We start from the raw sequence: 25,312 nt of genomic DNA, 5'->3' as shown, positions 1-25,312 counted from the left end.
CTGGCCCTGGAGAGGAAACTCAGCAATTGCACAGTGCTGACAAATGTCCAGAGACAACAAACCACAAAAGCATGGAGAAAACGGGGAGCCTTGTGCCCTCCACTTTGTTTTTCACTTGTAGGGATCTCAAGTGTCAGGGACAAAAAGACCAGATGTCTACAGACAACCCTGTGATACTTACGTTTTATTTTTAGCTAAGGCAACATAACTTGTGGCTAATTTGCCGGTTTAAGAAGACAAGATCAGAGAGGAGCACGGTTATTTATGTTTTCATTTCAGTGAGACCCACACAGCCTGTTCCAGCAGCTCTACAGCCCCAGCCCAAGCCCCTGGGTGGAGGGGGTGTGCACGTAGATGCCACCATGCTGTGAGCTCTGCTCAGCTCTACTATTAGCAGATGCTATTTGAGCATGTTATAAAGTGATATTCCAATAACCTTAAACTCATATATCCTCCCCTTCTCTCTCACTCAAGTCAAGCGATGGTGCTAAACTGAACTCAGCACAAGGCAGACCTGGGTACCTTTCAAAACCCAAAATGGAAACTTACTTGACTCAAGTGATAGAGATTTATTTATTTTTATGTTCTACCATGTCAATTGTGTATTCTTTGCATTGTCTGTCATACAAAGAATGGAAAGTTAAGAATCGGGAGGATGGAGGCAGATGTTTAGTTACTTTTTTGCCTAAGCAGAAAATCATCCTTGAATAAAGAGCCTGGAAACATGATTAATTCCAAAACTCTATGTTTCAGAAATTATGAGTATGTGGAACAGAGTCTATGCACAGACCTATGATGGAAATTGCTTCCCAGTTTCATCTGCTAAGAATCACAGGGTGCCCCAACGAGGTCCTGTCAGAACAGAACTTAACCAGAACTTTCCAGCAAAACCCCTTCATCAACCAAGTTCATATTTGTGCTAGGGCTGAATTGGGCACTGCCTTGGCAGTACTTTGCAAATGGGTAATTTGCATGTAAGTTCCCTTAGGTTTTTAGTAAAATATTCAAACTTTTTTTTGTTTCCAATTTCCACTATTCTTCAAAGTACCAGGTACTACAGGTACTCAAGGTACGCTTGGATCTGAAAGTAACAGAGAGGGGGGTTACAATATGCTTCATCGGCTATGGGTGGAGGTCTATCAACAGAGAACTAGAATTGTTTCTCTGGGACCGTATTTCCGGCTCTGTACCTGAGATGGCCATGAGCATTAGGAAACACAGAACTGTGTGTATTAGTAGTAGTTGTAGTGATTTGCAGTAGAAAAGAATATATTTCACTGTATTTCACAAACAATTACTGTTAACTCATTTTACACAATTGGCAGCCCACAATTTTTTCACATTTTCCCCTTCAGAAGCTACTTACCATTCAGAAAGAAAAAACTGCCTTTATAAACAGACAAGCAGACTATGCCGCAAGGGTTTTACTTCTATGTGGATGTTGCTATAGAGAAAGACAGATGATAATCTAGGGCTGTTGCCCATGGGGTGTCTTGAGAGCCATCTAAGTTCATCTATACAGCAGTGGACCTGGAACGGGACCTTATAAGAAACAATCAGGATATTTCACAAAATCTCAGTATCTTGGCATTTCCAGTTCCTCTCTGCCAGACTTCAGCTCTGTGAACAGTGTGTCCCAGAAATGTCAGGTATCAGAGGGGTGTTCAGAAGAACAGGATAGTGCCACAAATTCAGCTCCAGAGCTGCTGGATCTTACAGTAAGATTGGGTCACTTTCTTTTTCTTCCAAGGCTTTTATTTTCATGACTACTTTTCAAAATCCTGGCTGATACAGTGCCTGAAAGATGCTTTGTAGCTCAACCTTAAGAAGGAGGGTAGAGAGTACCTGTGGCTCTTTACCACGAGAGTCTTTACCTTAAGTTCATAGGCTTACCAAGCTAGTGAAGAGGGTTTTAAATCAAAATTGCCAGGGCAGGAGAACCTAAATCCATCCCACTCCTACCAATTTGATGCCAGTGCCAGCAAGATGCCCAGAGCCTGCAGAGGGATCACAGGTCAGCGGGAGAGAACCTGAAGGGCAGCACAAAGGAATTCCAGCCACTCCAGCCAGTAAGTCAGGTTCATTGGGGTCCAGCTTAAATGCCTCTATGCAAACACATGTAGCATGGGGAGTAAACAAGAGGAGTTAAGGGACACGTGCACACCTGCAGGGCTATGATCTTATGGGCATCATGGAGCATGGTGGGATGACTGCTATGACTGTAGTGTTGAGAAGGAAGGATACAGGCTCTGTAGGAAGGACAGATGGGGGAGACAAAGAGCGGGTGTCACCCTCTATGTCAATGACCAGCTGGGGTGCATGGAGCTCTGCCTGGGGATGGATGAGGAGCCAACCAAGAGCTTATGAGTCAGGATTAAAGGGAGGGCAGGGAGAGGTGACATTATAGTGGGGGTGTGCTACAGGCCATCCAACCAGGAAACCGAGTGGATGAGGCTTTCTGTAGACAGACAGGAATGGCTTTGCATTCACAAGCCCAGGTCTTCATGTGGGACCTCAACCACCCTAGTATCTGTTGGAGAGACAACACAGCAGAGCATAAGTAATCCAGGAGGTTCCCAGAATGCATTGATGATAACTTCCTTCTCCAAGTAATAGAGGAGCCAACAAGGAGAGGTGCTATGTTGGACTTTGTTCTCACCAAGGTGTTCAGGAGGAACTGGTGGGAAATGTGAAGCACAAGGGCAGCCTTGGCTGAAGTGATCATGAAATGGTGGAGTTCAAGACCCTTAGGGCAGTGGGGAGGGTGCACAGCAAGTTCACTACCCTGGACTTCAGGAGATCATATTTTGGCCTCTTCATTGATCTGCTTGGTAGAGTACCATGGGATAAAGCCCTGGAGGGAAGAGGAAGCCAAGAAAGCTGGTTGCTATTCAAGGATCACCTCCTCCAAACTCAGCAGCGATGTGTCCCAGCAAAGAGAAGTCAGGCAAAAATGCCACGAGGCCTGCATGGATGAACAAGGAGCTGCTCGACAAACTCATACACAAAAAAGCAGCCTACAGAGGGTGGAAGCAAGGACAGGTAGCCTGGGAGGAATCCAGAGAAACTGTCCAAGCAGCCACAGATCAGGTTAGGAAAGCTAAAGCCCCAATAGAATTTAATCTGTCCAGGGACATCAAGGGCAACAAGAAAATCTTTTCTAGGTATGTCCGTGATAAAAGGAAGACCTGGGAAAATGTGGGCCATCTCTGGAAGGAAATGGGAGAGCTGGTTACCCAGGATATGGAGAAGGCTGAGCTACTCAGCAGTGGTTTTGCCTTGGTCTTCACTGGCATGTGCTCCAGACATACTGCCCAAGCCACAGAAGGCAAAGGCAGGGATTGGGAGAATGAAAACCCACCTGCTGTAGGAGAAGATCAGGTTCCAGAACATCTAAGGAACCTAAAGGTGCACAGGTCCATGGGACTGATGAGATGCATCCATGGGTCCTGAGGGAATGGGTGGATGAAGTGGCTAAGACACTCTCCATCATATTTGAGAAGTCGTGTCAGTCCAGTGAAGTTCCCACTGACTGGAAAAGGAGAAACATAACCCCTGTTATTAACAAGAGAAAAAACGATGACCCGGGGAACTACAGGCCGGTCAGCCTCACCTCAGTGCCTGGCAAGATCATGGAGCAGATCCTCCTGGAAACTATGCTGAGGCACACAGAAAATAAGGGGACTGGCGACAGACACCATGGCTTCACTAAGGGTAAATCGTGCCTGACAGATCTGGTGGCCTTCAACAATGGGGTTACAACATTGGTGGATAAGGGAAGAGCAACTGACATCATCTACTTGAGCAAAGCATTTGACTCTGTCCCACATGACATCCTTGTCTCTAAACTGGAGAGACACAGATTTGACAGATGGACACTCACTGGATAAGGATTTGGCTGGATGGTCACACTCAAAGAGTTGTGGTCAATGGCTTGATGTCCCAGTGGAGACCAGTGATGAGTGGCGCTACTCAGGAGTTGGTACTGGGACTGGCACTCTTTGACATCTTAATGAGCGACATGGACAGTGGCATTAAGTGCACCCTCAGCAAGTTTGCCAACGATACCAAGCTGTGTGGTGTGGTCAACATGCTGGAAGGAAGGGATGCCATCCAGAGGGCACCAGTGATGTGCCCCTGGGAGCCAGACTTACTGTAGATGGCTGTGAAAACCTTCAGGCTCCCAGTCAAGTGCTCTGGAGCTGCCTAGCATGGGGGAAACCTCAGGTAGGCAGGTAGCATGACTCACCAGGATGACCAGGGGTACTCAGCTCTTGTCCCCGTACCCAGTGGCAGCCACCACTGGAGCCAGGGAGAGACGGAGTGGGTAACAGTGAGTCCAGTCCACAAGATGCAGCTTGTGTGCATCACTTATCCAGGAGGACGCAGTCAAGTCACTGACTGCTGGGCTGGGCAGCAGTTGCACTAAACTCCTATTTAAAGCTTCAAATGATGTCATGTAAAAGCCTACAATTTGATTTCCAGGCATCTCTCATGGGAGAAAAATTGTCCTTCCCATGACAGGAGCACAACTGCAGGGAAGGACTCTGCTTCATGCCTACCCTGCCAAAAAAAAAACCAGCCAAATCAATATTGTCTAGATTTTTTGCTGATGTCCTTCAGGAAGTCCAGCAAAGAAGCATGTACCCATAGGGGTTAATTGGTTGATCCAACAAAAGGCATGAGAGAGTGATGTCTGGACAGGTAGACTTCAGGTTTAAAGTGAGATCTGCTCTACCACTTTGCATTATTTATTATTCCTCAACCCCTTCACCACCCTCTCTGCTATTGAGGAAACAGATGAGGCTTTCTCAGAGAAAAAAAAAATGTTAAAAAGCAGAATATATAAATGGAGAGCAGGATGCCCTGGGAGGAGCTGTTACAGATGGGGAAGGACCTGCTTATGGGACAAACTCTCCAAACACCGAGGATGACTTCCAAGCCCTGGCCCTGACTGCTAGGCTACAGCTACAGAGAGCACAGGCATGTGCATACATGCAGCAGCCCAGCCTGGACGTGGTAGTGGCTGGGCTGCCCCGAGAGCCTCCTTCCCTTGGTCTAAAAGTGCCACTGTCTGCATTTCTCTTATCCCTCTTTACTTGCTGTGTTTCAAAGCTAGTTTTATGGTAGGCTTGGAAGGAAGGCATGAGCCAGTAGTCACAGCCCAGAAAACACAAGAGGCAAAGCATTACAGAGGAACCCTGGGCTTGCACTGCTGGTTTGGAGCCTCCTCTTAGAAGCAAAATCACAGGTGTATGTTATGTGAGATAGGGAGCAGGGGCGGGGGAAATCCTGCCAGAGAAGAAATGAAAGGAAGCTGGGGAGAGCAGCTTACCTAGTTTGTTGGCTGAGTGGCTGCTCCTGCTGTGTGCTGTTGGTGCCACCCACTAGCATCTTCCTCACTTGTGTCTTCTTCAAGCTCCGTTTTACAACACTGGACATATTGCTCCACAAGTGTCACCTTCCTGACAGTGGAGGTACTGCAAACATGAGAGTATGAGGTTTGCTGCTGCTTCCTAGAAAAGAAGCTTTCTGATGTAGGGGGTAACTTTGTACCGCACAGTTTGTTTTGAGGTAGCTGTGCATGGTTGCTCCCACTGTACAGAGAAGAAACAGCAAGGAGAATGAGCCAGTTCGGAGACAAGCATGATGAACACAAGATGATTTTCTGTGCAAAAGCATGTATAACCCATAGCTGCTGCTATGCAGCAGTTTTTACTTGCAGAGCACAGGAGCTTAACCTGCTCTGCAGAGGCAGGCAGGCTGCTGACCACTCGGGTGCTCCCTGCACCCTCCAGAGAAGTGGGATGAAAAGGCTTCTTCAGGCGAAGTCCTTAACCATCACTCCTTATACAACGGACAACTTTAGGCTGCAGCAACTGTACTTCAGGAAGGCACATTAATGGAGCGGTGGCTTTAGGCTCAGTGTGTGGGTCCTGCTCCACTTCTGAGACAAGTCTGAATTTGCATGCCAGCCTCATTGACTCAGCATCATGTTCCCTGCTCACTGATGGGCACTATGTGCTGAGGGAAAGCTGGCATCCCTGGAAGGCTGTTTGGTGTGTTTTTCAGCTGTACCAACTACTTTTCTGAAAGAAGCAAGCTCTTCCTCTACACCACGCTGTGCTAAGCTGTGCCACCTTTGCTGCTGGTGGAGGTGAGTGGCTTGGTATGGTACAGAAGACACCAAAAATCTGCAGCTCAGCTCTTTCTCCCTGTTCTCCCAGAGCGGCTTTGCAGCACTACATGGTATTACAAGAGCCTCAATTAGTGTACTGAAGATCACAGCTAACAGGTAAGAATTAGCCCACGCCCTTCCTCCTAATTTTAAGAGCACTCATCCTGGTGGTACACTAATGATGAGGCTAGGCCACCCTTCAGTCATAATGAATCTTAATTTTATTAGGCCTTTATGAACTATCTATTGTCATGGCTTCAAAACCAAGCATGGATTGTGAGTATAGTTTGCAGGACACTGTCAATGTGACCTGTTCTTGCTACTGAAATAAACAATTGATGCTAAAAGCATGAAGAGATGGTGCAGCCACAAGAGGTGCATCTGAAAGCCAAAACTAGGAGTGAAGCATCTCCCCTCACCATTTGAAGTGCTGATGGTGAATTTTGCTGGCAGCTGTAACACAAAAGAGAACTGCTGCTTCCTTTGTGAGAGCTACCAGTGGATTTAAAGTGGTTTTTGTCCATGGAAGTGTACATAAATATGTGGTTGTATTTTTTTCTCACAGCACCTTTCACCTTAATTACCTCTCAGCTGAGTCTAGCTCATGCTGCAGTCATGCTTCAGTGTGCTTTACACATGGACCTCTGATGGGACTCTCTAGGTCAGGTTCCATATGTCTGTTTTTACATCCCTTCAACCATAAATGATTTTCTTTCGTCATTAGTCTCTTTACAACCATGTCATGTCACTTCATGGTACTGCCTTACCCTCTGAAGCTGACTGTGTTGCAGGGCCGTGAAACAGAGCCAGAGGGGATCCCAAAAGAGAATCGTAGAATCATTTAGGTTGTGAAAGACCTTAGAGATCATCAAGTCCAACCGTTAACCCAGGACTGCCAAGTCCATCATTAAGCCTGTCACCAAGCACTGCGTCTATGCGTTTTTTAAATACCTCCAGGGATGGTGATTCTACCATGTCCCCGGGCAGCCTGTTCCAGTGCTTGACCACCCTTTCAGTGAAGAAATTTTTCCTAATATCCAGTCTAAACCTCCCCTGGCATAACCTGAGGCCATTTCCTCTTATCCCATTGCTAGTTATTTGGGAGAAGAGACCAATAGCCACCTGCTTACAACCTCCTTTCAGGCAGTTGTAGAGAGCAATGTTCTCCCCTGAGGCTCCTGGACTGTTTCCTCTCCACTGTGTTGTATTTCAAGTGGGTATCTGGTAGGTTGAAGTCCCCCATAAGAACAAGGGCTAGTGATCTTGCAACTTCTCTCAGCTGCTTGTAGAATGCTTCATCCCAGTTGGGTGGTCTGTAACAGACTCCCACCATGATATCCGCCTTGTTGGCTTCCCCTGATTTCTACCCATGAGCACTCAACCCTGCTGTCACCATCATTCAGCTCTAGGCAGTCGGAACACTCCCTGACATACAGAGCTACCCCACCACTTCTCCTTCCTTGCTTATCCCTTCTGAAGAGTTTGTAGCCATCCATTGCAGCACTCCAGTCATGCGAGTTATCCCACCATGTTTCCATGATGGCAACTATGTCATCTTCCTGCTGCATGCTGGCTCCCAGCTCCTCCTGCTTGTTGCCCATGCTTTGGGCACGGGCACAGATGCACTTCAGCTGTGCTATCAATCTCACCTCCAGCCCTGGCATGCCACCAGCTGGCTCATCTCTAATGAGCTCGGTTTTATTCCCTTCCCCCTTGGAATCTAGTGTAAAGCTCTCTCAATGAGCCCTGCTAACCCCTGACCTAGGATCCTTCTCCCCCTTTGAGACAGGTGAACCCCATCTGCTGCTAGCAGGCCTGCTGCCATGTAAACTGACCCATGATCAAAGAAACCAAAATTCAGCCAGTGACACCAGGCCTGGATCCAGGTATTGATCTGTGTGACCTTCCAATTACACACCCCATCATTCCCTGCAACTGGCAGGACCGGAGAAAACACTGCTTGTGCTCCTGATCCCTCAACCAGTTGCCCCAAGGCCCTGAGGTCTCTCTTGGTTGCCCTCAGACTCCTTGTCATTTGGGCTTTGTAGGGCAGTACTGAGGGCCGTACCAGCCAGGGGAGTTTTCCAGTAACATCCCTTACCTGGGCCCCGGGGAGGAGCAGGATTCTCTGTGGGTTGGCTCCGGTCGGCATACCGGGCCCTCCATTCCTCTCAGAGTGGAGTCACCAATGACATCCACCATTGTTTCTTGCCAGCAGAGCTGGTCATGATGCCTGGGGCTGAGCGGCTCTCCCTGGGCAACTCCTCCAGCCTGGATGGGCTTCCATCCACATCGCCACTTTCCTGGCCCTCAGGTTCCAGAGCCGCACACCTGTAGCACAGGGGCACCAGGGAAGGTGAAGCAGGCCGGGACGTGACTCGCCTGCTTCCTCCCTGAGCAGGGACCTGTTTCCGTTCCTTCCCATCACATGATGGGGATGACACAGGGTTCATCCTCCAGGCTCATGGTGGAATCAGTTGTCCTTGAAGTTTAGCTTTTCTTATAGCTGTGCTACTTGTTCTTTAAAGCCTCCAGCAGTGGAGATTCAGCAGCTTCCTTTGGTGATCTACTCAAGTGCTTTGCTATCCTGATCGTTCGCAGATTCTCTGGTGGCTACAGCAAACGGTGCAGTGTCTTCTGCTTTGCAGTAAACTTTTACGTATTTGAGGTCTGCTACTGTGTCTCACTTCAGTTTTTTCTTCCCTACACTAAACAAGTGTGCTTCTTTCAGTCTCCCCTCAAAGCTCAGGTTTTCTAGACCTCTGAGCCTTCTTGTTACTTCTCCTTTGGACTCTCTCCAACTGATGAGTATCTTTCTTAAAAACTGCACTCAGAGCCAGGCACAGTGCTCCATCCACAGCCTTATAATGCCGAGGGGAACAAAAGGTTTTGTTCTCACGTCCTACAAATGACACTGTTGTGTGTGTGCACTTCTGGGCATGGAATTCCTGGGGAAGGCCTGAGAGAGCTGCAGCTTTGGCATTACAATGGCCTGCAAAGCACACATATCTTGCCATGCTGCTGTAATTGCACAGTGTTCCCTGGCTGCTCACAGTACAGACTGCTCCAGACCTGTTGATATCTGTTCTTCTGTGTTTGCTCTGCATATATAACTAACAGCCTCAAAAGCAATGCAATGCAAAGTTACGCCATCTCGCACTATGAACAACTCCACCTAGAATCAGATTGCAGTAGCCGCGTAGCCTGCTTGTATTGCATTTTGCATTGTATCAGATTTCTGCCATCAATCGCTCTCCATGGTTCCCCCTATGGGGGTCATCCCGGGCCTGCATCACGCAGGGATCAAAAATTGTAAACAAATGAACTTCATGTGTGATCAGGTCTTACACCAGCTCTCTGCAGCCACTGCATAAGCAGCCTGTCAGGGATGGAGGGGCTGTGTGACCAGAGCACTGAGCTTTCTGGTAATCCGTTTCTGAGGCATTATCCTTGCCAGGCCCAGTGTATGCTGGAGCAGACTTCTTCATGAAGCGGGCTGCTTCATGTATCCTGCAGATCTCCCCCAGGGATGCTTATCTGGTGCAAAACTGCACCATGGATGGATGGATGGAGCCTGGGGTCTCCAGCCGGCTGCAGACCACTGAAACAGCTTGTGAAAACTTGAGCAAGCATCCCCAAACCACTTTGCTCTGAACATACCTAGGCATAGCGGTGGTTTTGGTCGGGCAGGGATTGCTGGCACACTATTGCAACAACTGTAACCTGCTGTTGCATGCCTTAACTGTACCAGCTCTAACAGTAATGGAGCCAGCGTGTCCCAGAGCAGTGACAGATGGCATAACAATGACTATGGCTACTCTGGTCAATGTTAGACTTGCAGGTTATCAGTAGAGCCATGTGGGAAGGAAGCTGGTGCAGCATGGCGTGGTATGATGAGGAAGCTGCCCTGCTCAGAAGAAATTAAATATTTGTTGGCTCTCTCTGTGGAAAGTCATTCCAAGCCATGGCCAAAAAGGGGTTCTGCTTGAAAACAGCCTGAGGATACCACCGTACCAGTAATGTACTTGAAGATGGAGGAGGGCTGTTTGTTTGGGTTTTTTAAGTGTTATGCTACAAAATTACAGACTTGCAATTATGGAGAACATCAAAGTGAAGGGAAGGGATTTTAAGGGAAGTTTTTAAGCCGGGGCTAAATAATGACAGGTCTGAGAGTTCAGTGATTCTCTCACAAGAAATGATTTTCTGTGAGGGCAAGGGTGGAGCTGGAAAGAGACTAATCCCTGTGCTTGCCTTCCCGCTACCACCTTGCTGCTGTTCTGTTTCCAGAAAGACTTCACAACACTTGCCTCCAAAGCTTGTCACATTTGCTCCATGGCCAGTTTTGGTCTGGGCCCAGGAAGTGAGAGAAGCAACAAATTCTGTCTCTTGCATCTGCAAGCCATGGGTATGTCATCTGGCAAGCTCTGCTCAGCCAGAGGATGAGAACAAGAGATGCAAACCTGAGTCTCCCCCTTGGTGGCACCAGGAATGAACCAGCCCAGATTTCATCCAGTCTCGAGAAGTAACCAGGCTTTCCTGCTTTCTTACTACCTTGGCCATGTGGAAAACACAGGTTGGCTCTGCCTTTCAGAGCTCTGCTGGTGGAGATGGGTACCTGCTGCTGCACCATGGCTTCCTCTGTGCCTCAGAGCAGCCTCTTCCCCTTCAGCTGCCTCTGCCAGAAGAGACTGCACTGAGCATGGCCTGGATCAAGCTTTTGGTTAGTACACAGGTATACCAGTTGTCAGGGATTTGTGCTTTATGGTCTCTGATTTCCACTGTGCTCTCTTCTGCACTTTAGTTCATTCCCTTACTCTTGTAGGAACATGGAAAATGGTGTTGTATTTAGCATCTCTGGTCCCTGAGCCTCCTTATTTTTTGCACCAGATGGAGGTACTGTGCCAGGGCTGTGAAATGGGATGTCCTTTAAAGACTGACACAGAAACCCATAAGTGCTGAGCAAACAAGCCCACAAATACCTGCCTTAGTACAGGACAACTAGCAGGTAAAATGTGAAAACAAAAAGCCCTAACCTTGGGTTACTAAAGGTCTCTGTGCCCATACTATAGAATAAGGATGCTAACCCCAATGAGGTGGCAATTTTGCTGTACAGTGTGTTTCATGGGCATCTAATGTGACTCTGCAGGTAAGGTACCACCGGATGATTTTACCCTCTATGTCCCTCTGCAGAACGAGCTCAGCAGCTGCCCGAGCTGAGTCTGCTTCTCTTGCACATGATGCTCCTTTGCACTTCTGAGCAGCAAACAGCTTCCCCTCCAGGGATGAAAGGAGGAAGCAAACGGAAGTATGTGGGCAATGTTGGTCAACTACTCAATTTGCCTTGCAGGATGAAAGTAGATAGAATGAGTATGTGATACAAGGAATATGGGACTGGAGGTATAATTCCTGATTCTATTGTTCAGGCGACACTGTGAAAGCAAAGGAAGCAATCTAGGGTATATTCTGCTAGAAATGTAATATCAAGGTTTTTACAGGAGGAAAAAAACATCATTTTCACAAAATGACACACTTCAAACAATATTTGCAAATGTTTGCTGTGTGAAGACAGCTCTGTAAGTCACTTTGGCCTTAAAGCTTGTGCTTTGAACAAGCACAGCTGACCCCCAGTCAGCAGGAGGACATAACTCCTTCTTCAGGTACTTGTGCAGTCCCAGAAGTCACATTACTTCCAGGATGCAGGGCTGAGGAGCCAATTTTGGAAGGTCAGGTAAATGGGAAAGAAAGTAAAGGGAAAGAGGACTTGGGATGGTGAGGGCAGGGTAGAAGGGGAATACAACTCAGATAAAGAGGCCCTGAAGGAGAGAGATGTTTTGTACTTGGCAGCTTCTTTCAGGCCCCTTTTTCCTCTCCTCCAAACACATCACCCCTGCTTTGGTTCCCTTTTTTGCCTTGCTTCCAGTTATCCCTGGATTATGATGGGATTTATTCCATGGTACTTCTTAAAAGCACAAGTTTCGCCTGATCTCTGGGCATGAGGCCTGCCCTAGTCTCCCATGAAGCATGGTATACTCCACTGAACTCCACCAAATTAATGTCTGCATTTCAAAGGTGCCGAGTTCTTACTGGTAAAGTGGCCTGGACTGGGGGAAGTAGAAATTATGAAAAAGAGTGTAACTTGTTGAATTCTGTACTGTAAGAGCCCAACATGCAGTTCAAATTTAAGTGCTAAATCCCAGAGCTACAAAGTTTTTGTGTATCTGCAGAATATAAATGCTGAAACTTGGCTGTGAGACTTCCCAAAACAGAAGTCAAGGGTCACTTCAACACAGCCTTGTTCATTGTTGTACAGTGACCGAGCTCACCTGCCGGGCCTCATTACAGAAGCTTATGGATGTTCTTGGCAAGAAAACAGGTATCTCCCCAGGGAAGCTCATGACCTGTAGTTAATATGCTACACACAAAGAGCAGAAAACAGTAACCAGAAATACCCCAATGCCCTCAGGCTCCCTCCTCTTTTCATCTGTTGCAGGCTGGAAAAGTAGGATGTATGTCTAACTGTTCCCACAGTGGCTCTGCCTGCTGCCCTGGAAAAAGCCTGCTTTCCTTCCATTGGATCAGAAAGACTTTATTGGAGACCCACTGGGTCCAGCAAGGTTTGAATAACACGCACAGAAATCAGCAGCAATCTTGTACAGAGGAGAAGAGAATTCTAGGAGACTAAATAAGGAAAACCAGAGTGCTGCTGCAGTTACAGGCAGGCATCCTTCCCATCAGCAACACTGACTTCTGTAGCTCCTGTTGCTGCTGTGCCTCCCTCTCACATTGCAAGCTAGTCTCTTCCCCTTCGTGGTGCTGGTACAATTCTTCACAAGGGCAAGGGTCCAGTGGATCTGGGAACTATCCCAAGTTTAGAAACAATCTCCCCCCATCACTGTAGGTTCACGAGACTCTGGCCAAGAACACACTCTCACTTTTGTTAAGGAGTCCATGAAAAGCTAAGAGAGTTGGGATGGGGTTAGGAGTGAAAAATTAAGACATTTCCCAGAAATCCAGGCAAGAGTTTTGGGAAGTGAGGATCATGAAGTTAGAAATACAAATGGCAAGGACAATTAGGAAAGAGGCTCTAATATACTAGAAAGCTCACAGCTGTTCTTGATTTTATTACATTTTATTGCACTGATGTTTTACACTAAATCGTCTAATCCATCCTCTGCGCTGTGCAAGCAGGAATAGGTAAAGGAGTGGGATATTGGCAATTAATAACATTTTTCTATTTGTAGTACTACCAACCTCTGTAAGAGAGATCACTAGGTGCATCTTACACAGCTAAGTATAACATTATGACTATGGGGATTGTTGCTTTGCAACTCAACTCCAAGGAACCAAAGAGGCAGCATCCAGAAATGCAAGCCATGTCTTAGGGCTTGGATCTCCATGGTGCTGAGCATCTCCTGGAAAATGCTGAAAATCCTCACTTGCTGAACAGCAGTTGAGACCTCTCACCACATTTGGGGAGGTGTTAAAAGTAGGTTTCAACAATGGGCTCTTAAAGTATGAGAGTGGGGAAGCAATACAATAGGACCCCCTGCCTTAAAATACAAAGCCCAGGACTTCTCTCAAGGAATGTGTTTGCTTCCCTCCTCCTTTTTTTTTCCCCCAGAATTTGCCAATTCTCATATTCTTCCAGATTCTGCAGGTTGGAAGTGTCTTGACAAATAAGAAAAACTAGAAGGTAGGAAAACTGTTAGACACATTTGCTGTCTCTAAATTATCATGTGATCAGGCTGTAGCTGTTCATAATTTCTGTTACTGGGTGTTCATCAAATGGCTGTAAGAAATAAAAACTGGCCTTTTCTCTTTAAACCCTGATGATTTACATGTTTCCCCAATGTAAATTCTTCCACTCTGCTTCTCAGAAACCAGTTAAGTCATCTGTACCTCTCCGCAGTGCAGAATGGTGGGGGAAGTTTCCTTCAAGTCCATTACCATTTCTCCAGAGTGATATGACTATTTTGCATTCCCCACCACTTCATCATGAAGCACAGCCAGAAGGATTTCCAAAGCGCCTGGTAGTCCTGGATTCCTCAGATCTGGCTGCCCTGAGCCTGGTTTCCCAAACAGTCTAAAAATGGAGACATCTTGCACTGGTTTTGAAAATCATGGATGTTACTGTATTTGCCTGCTTAAATCTTTCTAACTTAAGTGATGCATGGCAAGGTAAATACATGTCTCTGAACGGTGCAGAACAATACTGATAATTATATTTGTGTTTATGATGTCTGAAAGCATACATGAAGAGCATCATATGACACAGGAAGACAGAGTACCATACAGAGCATCTGTCTGTTATGGTCTGCACAGTTATTTACACCAAGAAGTGAAAGAATATATCCAATTTCACCTCCAACGTTTGCAAGAAGCAGGAAGCAAATTCCCCTCTTTTGGAAGAAGAGCTCACTGGTGTAATTTGGGGCTAAATCCTGCCTGATGTTGAACATCTGTGCTCAATCCACCTTGATGCTTTGCAGCATCCTTCCAGTCCATTCTCAGCATCCCTCTCTCCCACATTCACAGGCCACAAATTCTCTGTTTCCTCTGAATCAGGATGAACTGGGACAGGAGCTCACTCTGCCCTAGATGGTGGTGTGGAGCAGCGTGTCTTCAGGCTTTCTCTCACTTTTCAGAGAGATACCATCCTGCTTCTCAGTGAGACTACTAGGGGAAACTAGTCATGCCATTGTCATTTCGCCCCCCCCCCACACCTGTTTCACTGACAGAAACCCACGTGAAACATTTGTGTGTTGGTGCGCTCCTTAACAGCTTGTGTTTCTCTCCCGGGAAGCCTGAGAGGAGCCACATGTGGTTTGGTTCAGCGTTTCCCTGTCAAGCAGGTACTTGTGGGCCCGGCCGGGCGGCCTGGCACCGCACACCTGCAGCCCTCGGCTCCGGGTGCGAGGCCTCAGCCACGGCGCTGGCAATCCTAGCGCCCACCCACCGCTGCCGGCCAGGAACAAGAGAAAATCGCTATATTTCGGCACCCTCGGTGCGGGCACACCGGCGAGACCCCACGAGGAAGCAGTATTCCGAGGCGGAGGGTGGCGGGGCTGCAGGGCTGTGACCGAGCGCCCTCACTTCGGGCCCGGGAGGCCGGGCCGCCAGCTGCGCCGCACCAAAGCGGCCTCCCAGGGACAAAATGCTGCTCTGACCCGCGCTGCTCAGCCGCCCCCCGCACCGCTCCGCCGCACCACCCGCCAGGGCGGATCTGCGAGGGGCCTGCTCCCGGTACGGGCTCCCGCGCCCCGTACCGCCGCGGAGCGGAAAATGCCCCGACAGCAGCACCGAGCTTCCCCGCATCGCTCCGGGCCGGCCCCGGTTCGCCCGCCCTCGGCCGCCGCCGCGGGAGAGGTGTGGGCGGGGCTGGGGGCGGGGCAGCAGCAGCCCGCCTATGGCGGCGGCCGGGCACCGTGACGGACGCACGAGAAGCGCAATGAGCGAGAGGCTGTCGCTGGGAAATGCAGCTCGGCTGCGGGCCCTAGCCAATGAGCCGGGCGGGGGCGGGGCGGGGGCGGGGCGGGGCGTCCCGCACCCGCGGTGCTGCGCGCGGCTGAGGTGGAGAGGTGAGAGCGGGCGCCGCCGCCGCCTGCTCGGGCTGAGCGGCCGCGGGGCCGGGCACAGCGGGCAGCTTACCGGGGCGGGCACGGGCCGCAGCATTAGCAGCAGCTTTAGCAGTAGCAGCAGCAGCAGTAGTAGGAGCAGGAGCAGCAGCAGCAGCAGCCATGGATCACTACGACCCGCAGCAGACCAACGACTACATGCAGCCGGAGGAGGACTGGGACCGGGACCTGCTCCTCGACCCAGCCTGGGAGAAGCAGCAGAGGAAGGTGGGCGCGCCTCTGTCCCCTCCCCTCCCGGCACACCGCGGGGCCACCGGGACCCGTGCCCGCCACCCCCAGCGGCCGCGGCGGGCCGGTGCGCGCCTGGCCGGGGGCTGGCGCTGCGCGGCGTGGCGAGGCGGCGGGGGCGGATGGAGCGGGCAGGTGATGGCGGGGAAGGAGGGAGCGAGGGAGGTGCCGCGGCGGTTCCCCCGCAGCAACAGATGTCCGCCCTGTCACCGGTACTCGGCCCGCTAAGGCGGGCCCGGCCCGCAGGTGCGCCCGGGAGGAGCGCGGCGGGCAGCTCCCCCCACCCCCGCCGCCCCCGTGGCCCCCCCCGCTGCCCCCGCCCCGGCGGCCCGGCAGCGGGACCGTAACTGGCTTCTGGTTTGAATGGTGTGGTTTAGGGCAGGGCTTGCGCGGAGCTCATGTCCAAAAATGGTAACATTCGGCCCTTTTTTTAAACCGAAAGGGTGGCGGGGGGGGGGGGGTGGGAGCTCAAGAGGAGCTCCAGCCGCGCCGCTCTCTAGTTATGTTTTTTTTTCCCCTCCTCCTTTAAACCAAAAGCATCCTGTATTAGATCACTCAGGAATCCTAATCCCCGAAACATTTCCGTTTTAGTCACTTCATCAGGCAACAATACAGCAGAATTCGGAGCAGGGCTCGCGCTGCCATGGCAGGGACACCCCGCGGTGCTGGGGTCCCGCCGCGCTTCCCGGCTCGCACTTGCTCACCCTGGGCTGGCGTTGGGGTCGCGCCTTGCTCAGCCCCAGCTGCGAGCAGGCAGGGGAACCCCCAGCCCTTCCCTGCCAGAGGGGAGGGTATCGCTTATTTATGCGTAGGTGATCTATTAATATATGTAATGTGGCTTCTTGTAAGGATCTGGGAGCAAGTGGGAAGGAGGGCACGGCAGTGAGAGGACTCTTCTTCTTCAGCCCCTCTGCTTCCGGATGGGGGGTTTCCAGGTTCTCCTGTTCATAGCGTCTGAGGTGGCATCACTGAACTCTGGAGCCTGACGAGTTAATGGAAGGTGGTAGCTATAAAGCTGCTTGGAGGGACCTGGGTGGTGAGAGTAGACAGCATGAGAATTAAAGCACACAAACAAGGGCATTTAGTGGAGAAAGGGTTGATGGGGTGTGAGTTATGTTTGTTACATTTCAACAGAGGAGAAGGAGGGGAATGTAACTGTGGTCTGGGGGGTGAGTCCTGCGTGGCTTATAGGAAGACCAGGCTCTGCTCCTTTGAGGAGGAAAGTTTCTTCCTTTTCAAAAGAACTGCCTAGCTGTGATCTGTATCTCCAGGCCTATACCTATATGAGGTAAATACATCTAGAAACGGCCAGCAGGGCCCAGACCGAGATGGGCAGTGTTGCTCACAGGCTGTGAGGGAAAATGATTGTCATGACATGGGGGGTTTTTTGCCTTTCACAGTGCAGGGTGAGGCAAAATAATTTATATGTAGTGGCACACTGACTCGGTTGTCAGAAGCAGGAGCTGAACCTTTGGCTTTAAAAGGAGTCCTAAAGCCCAGGTTGTGGTACGTGCAGTAAAGGCCATGCTCTTTTAATATTGTCTCCTTCTAGGAGATAAGTCCTCTTGATCTTATCACAAGAGGGGGACAGAGAGCTACTCTGTTAACTTGGGTTACTTGGGCAGCGTAGGGGAGAAGCCAAGAGGGAGTTTTAAGGAATTAACGTATCTGTTCCAAAATAACCCAAGCCAATTTCTTCTGATGGTCAGCTGCTATCAGTTGAATTTGATGTGCTGAGTGTCATTCTCCAGCTTGCTGAACGGCAGGGCTCTATATGGTTCGGTGCCCTTCGCTGGTGGTGGGGTTGCTTGATTGATTTTCTTCCTGCCGACGGACAGTTGAAGCTGTTCCCTTGAAGCTGTTCCCTTCTGCCGTGAGTGCAAGTTCATGGTTTTATCATGACCCACCCCTCTGGTGTCTGTAGGTAGGAAGATCAAGTCTGGGAATGATGGCTCCCAGTTGCAGCCAGTCAGGCTTGTGCACCCTCAAAGGGATAGATGACTGGACCCCAGCCTGTGTAGGCTGTGCGGATACTGAGGGACAGTTTTGTTCCCTTCCCCAGGGTCTGAATGTGACCGAAAGCCCTGTCAGGGTCTTGAGGCTTGATACCTTCAGAGGTGACGAGATAACAGTATCCACCAAGCATAAGCCTGGGATGTGTAGTGTAGCAAAACTGTCACCCCTTCTTTCTTGTGAAATGAAATCACTGCAGTAATTGAAGTTAAATGTTCATTACTGTACATGTTAGTTGATACTTACTGAGTTGAACAGGAGAGATTTGTGCCTCCCAAGTATTCCTGGAAGCTCTCTTCAAGCTTAGTGTTTCCTGGTTGATTCATGTGGTTTAGGTTTTCCTTCACCTAAGGAATAGCTAGAGAAATTCTGATAGAGGAAATCTAAGTACTAAATCAGATAGTACTAAATCTGATGTAAGTACTACCAAATCGTTGCTGCTGTTATTATTTATAGCACTGAGGACAGCTGGTGAGGCAGACTTGCAACTTCTGTGCTCAGGGCCGCTATGGGAGAGGAGATGGCATATCTGAAGTGGTAGCATGGCTGGTAATCCAGTGACCAAGTATCTGTGTGAGAAGAGACTGTGTCTTGCTGGCTGTTTCCCACCCAGCCCCTTGTGTCTCAGCTTAGTAAAGCCCTGTGGCCTGGGGAGAGCTGTGCCACAGTGCTGTCCTGTGCGGCTTTGTGCAGCTGGGACTAATTGAAACTTGGGAAGCAAACAGTCTAGAGATGTTACTCAAAGATGAATTGAATCTACCTCCCCTTCTCCCAGCTGCATGGACTCAGCAGAGCTCACGGCGGGGCATCCATCGGAAGCAGGAAGATCTGTGACTTTTTTTTCTTTTTTTTTTTTTTGTGACAGCCTCAAGAGGCATGCTGTAAGGACAAGTTTGCTGAATTTTCAGGAGATGCTGGTTCACAGGTTTTCTGTGTCCTGAGAGACAGATATGACAGCCTTAGCTGGCTGGAATGGTGTTTGAGAGATGATCTTGTGAGCTGCTTTGAGATGGGTAAATAGGTGAGCTGCAGAGTGAATTTCATGTTTGCAGTGTGCAGCTTGGCCCCCTGAATATGATACAGAGAAGAGACACTGGTCTCGTGCCTCTTCCCACCTGCCCCTTCCTGGGAAGTTACTGTTTTACAATGTAGGGATAAAGTGACAGTTCCTGGGAGGAAAGCAGCTTTCCACGCGAAGCCTATTTTTCATGTCTATCAAAAGAGGTTTTAAAGAGCTCGTTGCAGCGTCGCTGTTCGTAAGCGGCAAAAAATACAATGTGCGGAACAAATTCAGCTACTTCTCACTTGATATAAGCCTCTGCACAGCCTTTTGTTCGGGAGCAGGGGGTCTCTTCTGGGAATTAAAATATTTTCCCCTTTGCACTGTTGAACTCATTTCAGTAGTTTCTTCTAATAGCCTTTTCTTTCCTCTCCCATCTCTCTTCTTTCCTGTCTGGAGACAGGCCTCAAAGTAGCACCAGCCAAGGCATAACGGAATTGATCCTGCTGTTCCCGTGTTACAAAAAACTCGCTGAAAGGCATCGCAACAGTCTCACCTAGCTGTTGGGGTAGGAACGTTGCTGTGTAAAATGTACGTATGTTGGTGTTTACTGGCCAAGAGATCGTCACTCATGCCCACAAGGACATTTCTCCATCTTGCTCTGCAGGGTTCAGACTTCTCCTGAGTCAGTCTGAGGGCTTTTGGTGAAGGAGCTTTGCTGAAGCTTTGGTGAAGGATTTGGCCTTGAGGGATCGGGTGAGCCATTTGGTGCTCAGCATGCCTGGGTCGTCTTTGTGGGTGAGGTGAAGGACATTGGAGATAAGGACAACCTCCTGCCACTGCCTCCTGAGTGTCCCAGGGAGGTCAGGAATGACACTGGGGTGAAGTTGGCACTACTTTGGGGTCTTGGTGGAGAGAGCCCCTCAGGCCCTGCATGCCTCCTGTTGGCCACTCTTGTCAACTGGTTGGTCAAGGTGCACCTTGTTCAGGGTTTATTTTAAAATCTGGCCTGAAGCAACTTGTCCCAGCTGTAATGACCTGGCAGCTGCTGTCTTGACAATGAGTAGGAAGAGGGGTTCATTTGCAGCATGTAGAAGACAACCATATACAACTTAAATGCTGTAAGGAACGATAGTAATGCTTTTCCTTAACAAAAAAACCCAACCAACCAAACAAAAAAATTTGCTGAAATAAATGTGCCTTGTCTTTATCCAGTGCTGCTGTGCCTCACCAGATTGGCATTTCTGTGGCAATGTGACAGTAAATAATACCTCTGGCTGAGAGAGCTGCATCGCTTAGATTTACAGTGCTGCTGAAGCAGTGATAGTACTGACTTTGGGAGCATCTTTTCTGCCCTAAAGAAGTACTTACTAAGTACAGTTATTCACAGACTTGCAAGAAATTGCCTGTTAGAAATGTCCGTCTCCCAGAACCCCTTTTGACACTGTGCCATGCACTGTGTGTAAAGATACACATAAATACGGGGCCGATTGCATAACCTAAAAAGCCATGGGTCTCATGGCCCTGCTGTGTCTGCATCCAACAGGTCTTACTGCTCTTGTTAGGATTTGAATTTTGCTGTGCTAATTACCTCTCTGTTTGAGGTAGGGTTGTTAGTGATAGAAAGTACCTGTTTAAAGAGCCCAGGTCCCTCATGGAAACACCCCACCTCCAAGCCTGCGGGGTAGCATGCTCAGATCAGGTGGCATAAGTGTGACTAGTATCGCCACCAAAATGTAAAAGTCACAATCACAGCTTCCTTTGCCCTTGGACTGAGTGTACTCTTGTCCAGACAGGGTCTATTTTGAGAAGGGTTTCTAGATTTCCAGAAAACTACATTTGTCGTAGTTGCTGTGGATCCACAAGAGGCGTGATACTGCACCTAGTCTGTAGTTTGCTAAAATTTCTTTCAGTACCATTACAGATTCAGCCATGAGGCAAATAAGTGTGTCATTAGTGAACGTACAGCACTGAGTCCCTTTGCTCCTGCTGTGAGTGATGCTGTGTAGTACTCTATGGGCCATAGTGAGGGATGGTGCTTGTGTGGTCTTTGCAATGTGGGTGTGCTGCCGGAAAGGTGGCCCTGATGCATGTGAGGATCTTCTGTGCCTTATTTTGCACCAACCAGTATCATACAGAAGCAGAATGCTGAAATTTGTAAGGCTGCTTGCTCAGCTGCTCTTTTATAGTCAAACAGGCAGGCAATATAGGTCACCAGATATCTCTTCCAGATCAAGCTTTTGTTGTTTAACATAGGTAGCTTATTGCCAGATACTTGCTCTTCAAAACACTAAACTCAGAAGTTGCTGTAGGGGGCTCTGGAAATATCTGGCTTTGTAGATCAGTTACTTGTCTTGAGTGTGGGAGCTGCCTCATATTTTCTGTGGTCAGGTTTCGTCAGGATGTGCAGTTGTGGGTTTTTTAATGACAACATTATTATTCATTGTAACCTCTTGATGCATGATGAATGAGGCATGTGCACTTTGCAGTGACTTACCCACCTATTTAGCATCCTATTTAAGTGGGGGGGAAGTAAGGAGAAAGCAGACATGGGTTAAAAAGGAGACCACGCGTACTTTGGGGGGCTTGGTAACGGATCCCAAGGTTCAACTTATAAGAACATGATACTTGCCAAACTGCATTGAACTGTTCCTTCTCCTAATGTTCTAGGGAAGGGTGGAACACCTCAAAGGCATCCAGCTACCAGCCCAGTGATGTAAAGTGTGTCTGTCTGGGGAAATTCTTGCTGACTGCTTCAGGCAACCAGTTTAAATTCTTCTGTGTGTGATTTGGTAATGACGTTTTTTTTGCTGTGCTTAAGTGCGAAGGCTAGAGAGGATAACATTGTTTTCCTCCCTGGCCACTTGCAGTGCTTGGTGGTGTAGCTTGGGGCATCTGGCATGCCACATAGGGCATTTTTAAGCAGAAACTGATTGGAAACTTCAGTTTTCTTGGCTGTCTGGTGAGAACTTGTCCCCTTAGAAGGAAGTGGGTGCTTTTGTATGAGGTGCTGTTGTCTGGCTATGAAATTCAAGTGTAACTGGATGGTAGCTGTGAGAATGTGGACCGGTAAACCTGTTAAGTAAAAGTGTTTGTGAACACCGGGACTGCATTTTGAGAAGCAGCGTGTGTTACAGTGGAGACTCAGTGAATGAATGGTACCTGCTCTTCCCAGCACTGAGGTGACCACCATGAATGGTAGTAACATGCTCCCCAGCTGCTCCTGCTGTAGGCACCTTGCTCTTCCCATGTGTGCTGTGTGAGAGGTGCAGTTCTCATGCAGTTTTTTAACTGGAGGAGGAGCAGGGTTCAGTTGGCCTTTCTGGCCAGGTTGTGAGCCTGTGTCACCTTTTCTGTGCCACCTCACTGGAATCCACTTAAGACTTTGGCTTGGAGTTCTTAAGGCTGGCACAAGCAGCAGTGACAGAGATGGTGAAAACTTGGACGGCTGTGCTGGGGAAGGACTGAGAGCATTTTCCAGCTGCCTGTGGATTATCACTGTTGTGCCCGACACTCAGACTGTTATCTGGGGTGCACTTACACTAGCAGAGGATGGCTGTGCTCCTTCTGACAATGAGGTGCAGAAAGCAGTCACTGCAGAAAAGAGGCTTGAGAGTTGTCTGGGGAAACGTTGTGAAGCTGCTAAAATGCAACACATATAGTGGACTGGTCTCACTTTAATGTGTTGCATCTGCCCCAGGAGCTTGCTGGATGTGTTGCTGTGATTTTTAGAGGTGTTCTGTATGGTGTTTGAGGAGGATGGGATGCAACGGAGTTTACTCTTCTTTTATAAAGAGCATAGAACTGATTTCCTGCCATGTGTGACTATTGGAAACATGATGGTTACCATGTGGAACGTGCTTAGCATGACTACTACAGATCTTGTATAGCAATGTAAAACCCTCTCATCCCCTCAAAGCCATAGGTGAACTGTGCGTGTAGGGGGAAAGATGTGTGTAGTATGCTTGGCAAGTGCTAGGTAGGGAAAACCATGACCTTAGCAAGAAAGGCAGTCACCTTTTTCTTCATAGGGATGTAAGATTTGCATTAACTCGGGTTTGGGCCTGAAACATGTTACACAGAGCTTGGACCTATTGAGATGAGTTGGTGTAGAGTGCTAAGATAGGCTGGTCAGCAGCAGGACCTTCTGCTGATGCTAGTCATGCCAGAAAAGTCTGCTTTGTTGAAGTCTGTAGAGCCACCTGGTGTGTGAGACTGACATACAGACTCTCCGTAGTCACCCTGATCACCAAGACAGAACTGGGGATTCCCTTGGGCCAACCCAAAAGATGCTTAAGTGAGCAACCCCACTAACATTAATATGATTAGCAAAAAAAAAAAAAAAAATCTTCCTTCCTGTTCCCCTCCCACTGTTGCCTTTGCTGCTCTTGTCCCTCCACTGCCTGAGAGTAGAACTTGGTCATAGGATGTTTGTGGTGTGGCCTCGTGCCAGTTTAACCTCTTGGCTCCCTATTAGGCAGTAAAGCAGAACCATTTTTCCCCCATGTTGTTTTCCTGTTGTCTTTCCTGCTCTGCTGGCAACAATGTGCATCCTATTGGTAAGGGCTGGGTCAGGCCTTTGCAAGCCAGCCCTTGTATGCAGCTGACTGACTTCAAGCTTTTACCTGCAGTTGTCCTCTCTTCTTCCAAATCTGTTGCTGCTTTGAAGCGCTACAACGTGAACAAGACTCTGCAGAGACCTTCTCCATGCTCTAGTGCACTGAAACAGTTCCCATTGACAGGCCTGGGGTATGCATGCATAAACAAAGGGGATTGTGGGGTCTCATCCAGATAAATCGTTGATTTGTCACTCTATCTATGCAAACTGAAAACCTCCTGGAAATGTATTCATCCCTGTAGCGTGGGAAATGATAGCAAAACTGGCCTTTCCATTGTATTGGAGCCAAGAAGGGAAGTGTTGTCAGGTGAAAAGGCTGTGTCTTGGCTATTAACACTCACTACAGTGGACACCACTGATGTGAGTCTCCATATATCACTCAGATTGGAGTGGTTTCAAGTAGGTCTCTGAATGCCAGCAATCCAGGGCTTCTGGGCAATATTGCAGGAACACACCAGTGTGGATAGTTGATAGACAGGTGAGGAGGCTGCAGGGAAGACTTCTTAAACAGCAGCTTTTTCCACATCCTCTTAGATGGTTTATGTGGTCAATGGGAAGTCAGGGATGACTTGATGTATCAGCTGGTTGCTTCTTTGGCCATGTGCTTGACTTTGCAGTGACCATGCATTACTGCGATGCAGTGTGCCCTTCAGGATAGCACAGGTGGGCTCTGCTTGTGCATCCTATGCATGTCCCTCATTTTCAGAGGAACCCTTGTGAAGTCTTGCATCTCTGTGCCACACAGCACAGTGTGGATGGGCAGCCTGTTCACCCTGCTCCTTCCACAAGCAGAGTGCTGGATGGCTGGAGAAGTTACATGCAGGATACTTGTGCTTCCTTTTGCAACACTGAGGACAACTCTCCTGTCCTGCAGAGGTGCTGAACCAAGGCCAGTTGGCAGTGGAGGAAGGACTTCTGCTTTCTATGGCCTTTGGATCAAGCAGCCAGGGCACTCGCTATTCCTTGCTGCAGCATATGATGCTAAACACTTGAACTTTACTGCTGCTGTAAATGGAAGTTGTGCTGTTATATCTTCACTCCAGGAGCTAGCCTGTAAAGGCCTCTGAGAGATGAGAGAGAGTGAGAGAACCATGTATGGTCTCTGCATCCCAGCTGAGTATTCTTTTCTTCATCATGGAAAGTGAAGTGTACATCTCAGAGTCCTGTTTTCTGGCCAGATTCATTGGCTCTATAGCAGGCAGAGTTTCTCTTGCTACCCAGTGTACTTAACTGTGATTCCCCCTCAGTTTATTTAAATCTGCCCTTCAGTAGGTGATGTTAATTCTGTTACTTTAATGTATTATCCCCAAGAAAACCTTTAAAATGTGGCTCCACAAGCGGGAAGAAAAAAGCACAAGTTAATTTCTTAACTGCTAAACAATGCCAAAGAAAGGACACTTTTGTTAAAGCTGTTTAGAACACATCTTTACCAGGGTTTATCACAACACAAAATACTTAATTTCCTAAGGAAAACTTTGATTGCAGCCAAAAGCAGTTCCAGCTTTTTAAGCATATTTATGCTCCCAGGTGAGTTTCCTACATGTCTTATCTAGTTTGGGAGATGTGGAGATCTCCCACCAATGAGGGAGGGGAGACCAGTATGCAAGGGTGTGGTGGGAAGAGGAGTGCGGAGATATATT

General features: G+C 48.6%; 1 protein-coding gene across 5 annotated transcripts in view; it reads left to right on the top strand.

Annotated features, from left to right (window-relative positions):
• Positions 1-15,722: 15,722 nt before the first annotated feature.
• Positions 15,723-25,312, top strand: part of ACTN1 (actinin alpha 1) — a 91,114-nt gene continuing 81,524 nt past the window's right edge. For 3 of the 5 annotated variants that reach the window (XM_056345996.1, XM_056345995.1, XM_056345992.1), the window contains exon 1: positions 15,723-16,020. In XM_056345996.1, the coding sequence (XP_056201971.1) occupies positions 15,916-16,020 (105 nt within the window). In that variant the 5' untranslated portion in view covers positions 15,723-15,915. The remainder of the gene's footprint in view (positions 16,021-25,312) is intronic. The other 2 variants (XM_056345994.1, XM_056345993.1) reach the window with 1 other exon arrangement.

The sequence above is a fragment of the Falco biarmicus genome, chromosome 7 (genome assembly GCF_023638135.1).
Source record: "Falco biarmicus isolate bFalBia1 chromosome 7, bFalBia1.pri, whole genome shotgun sequence".
Lineage (NCBI taxonomy): Eukaryota > Metazoa > Chordata > Aves > Falconiformes > Falconidae > Falco > Falco biarmicus.
Note: the sequence above shows the minus strand (reverse complement) of the source record. Positions and strands in the feature narration are given on the sequence as shown.